We start from the raw sequence: 1,672 nt of genomic DNA on the forward strand, positions 1-1,672 counted from the left end.
GCTAATCAATAAGTAGCTGGACATCTGAACAGTTTGCATATCAGTTCATCCATATCACCATTGCACATATGATAAAAAAAAAAAAAAACAAAAAAAAAAAAAACGGTATCAATCATGGGTACACACGATGTTTTATGAGCTCATTTTCCAGCTTTGCTTTTTATAAAATAAGAAAAAAGAAAAGAAAAATTAATGCATGGCGCTGACTTTTATATTTATTTTTGTTAATAACTGTAATAGTGAAAATAAGTTGATTGTATATCCCGCAATGAATTCTGTATTATTTCATAGTATGATTTATGGATTTAGTATTAAGTGATAAATATTATCAAACCTTTGTCTCAGTATCACTGTAATGATACAAATAAACATTATTTTTTATTTTTCCACTTTTAAAGGCAGGTTACAAGAGAGGATCTTTCAAATGTCTTTGCTACGAAATCTGATGCGTTGGTTTACATTGTCGTGGCTAGCATGGCACTATCAATTTAACTCGACCTAGACTACAGGCATAGCAGTATGTAATACAAAAAATAATGATATCAGTATTGGCAAGGCTAGTAGATTTTTTATGAGGATAACGATAATGATAATAATGATGGTGCAAATAACAACGCTTTATTTAATGCTGATGATATTAGCTATAAGAACAATGAAAGGAAACACTGAGAAAAAAGTATATGTAAATACACCATGTATATATGTGTTTTCAAGAAATGACCTGCTGCCTTTCAATACCTCATTCAATAATTCCATTTTCGACCATTTCGTCAAATATGCTTAGAAATCTAGGACGTAATATAGGAGATGTTGCAACCAGCTGATCCAAAATATCTTTAACTGAATCCGAAAAGCCTTTCTGGTCCTCCTTGTTGATATTCCCTTCACAGATTATCATTATGGTCACCAGCATTGCTAGCATCAGGCCGAATTCAAGGTGGTTTCTATACTCCTGCCGAAGCTCCAGTCGGGAGAAGGGCATAGCAGTGTCTCCTGCTTCCGTCACGGAGAGAAAAGCCGAGTAGTAAATGTTAAGAAATGCCTCAAGGTACGTTTTCCTTACATGACCTTCTAGACTTGTATGGAAGAGGTAGGTGAGGTCCGTGGCGAACGATGCCTGGCGAACCAGTTGTAGGTCAAGCAGCATAACTTCTACTGGAATCTCCTTTTCATTGTATCTGAAAAAAAGAAGGTGAATTCACGAAATGATGCACTCTAACTCAAACTATGAACCAGTTATGAAAAAAATCAATCTCTCTATCATACATACCTGAAAAGCACATTGTTGTTCCAGCAGTCGCCATGGCACAAAACATCATAGGGAGGAACCCTTTCCAGTTGGTTGTCCAGAATCTCTAGCACTCTCTCTTTGTTTCTGCTGAGCCAGTTCTCCGTCACTTCGTACCCACCGACTTTGCTCAGCATATCTTTAACTATATCCATCTGCTTGGTAAATGTCTCATACATCGTTTCTCTCGCGTCATCGGCATAGTTTATCCAGTCTAAATTCAGGATTGGGTATTTCTCGGTAAGGTCCGGAATCTTGGCCTTCAGGAGATATGAGGCTGCATGGAGTCTAGCCAGTTCCTCAAGGACGAGCTTGGTGTGGGCAACGTCCATGCCCTTCTTTCGGTCAAACATCTTGAATCCTCTAGGGCGAAGGTCTTCAAGA

General features: G+C 37.8%; 1 protein-coding gene across 1 annotated transcript in view; it reads right to left on the reverse strand.

The window, feature by feature from the left end:
• Positions 1-602: 602 nt before the first annotated feature.
• LOC122253421 (uncharacterized) overlaps positions 603-1,672 on the reverse strand; it is a 2,310-nt gene continuing 1,240 nt past the window's right edge. Inside the window, exons 2-3 of the mRNA XM_043016487.2 lie at positions 1,271-1,672; positions 603-1,178 (exon numbers count right to left, since the gene is read on the reverse strand). The exon at positions 1,271-1,672 is cut by the window's right edge and continues 403 nt beyond it. Coding sequence (XP_042872421.1) covers positions 740-1,178; positions 1,271-1,672 — 841 coding nt within the window. The 3' untranslated portion in view covers positions 603-739. The remainder of the gene's footprint in view (positions 1,179-1,270) is intronic.

The sequence above is a fragment of the Penaeus japonicus genome, unplaced genomic scaffold, assembly GCF_977035675.1.
Source record: "Penaeus japonicus unplaced genomic scaffold, GWHDUDI00000001_assembly GWHDUDI00000035, whole genome shotgun sequence".
NCBI classification, from domain to species: domain Eukaryota; kingdom Metazoa; phylum Arthropoda; class Malacostraca; order Decapoda; family Penaeidae; genus Penaeus; species Penaeus japonicus.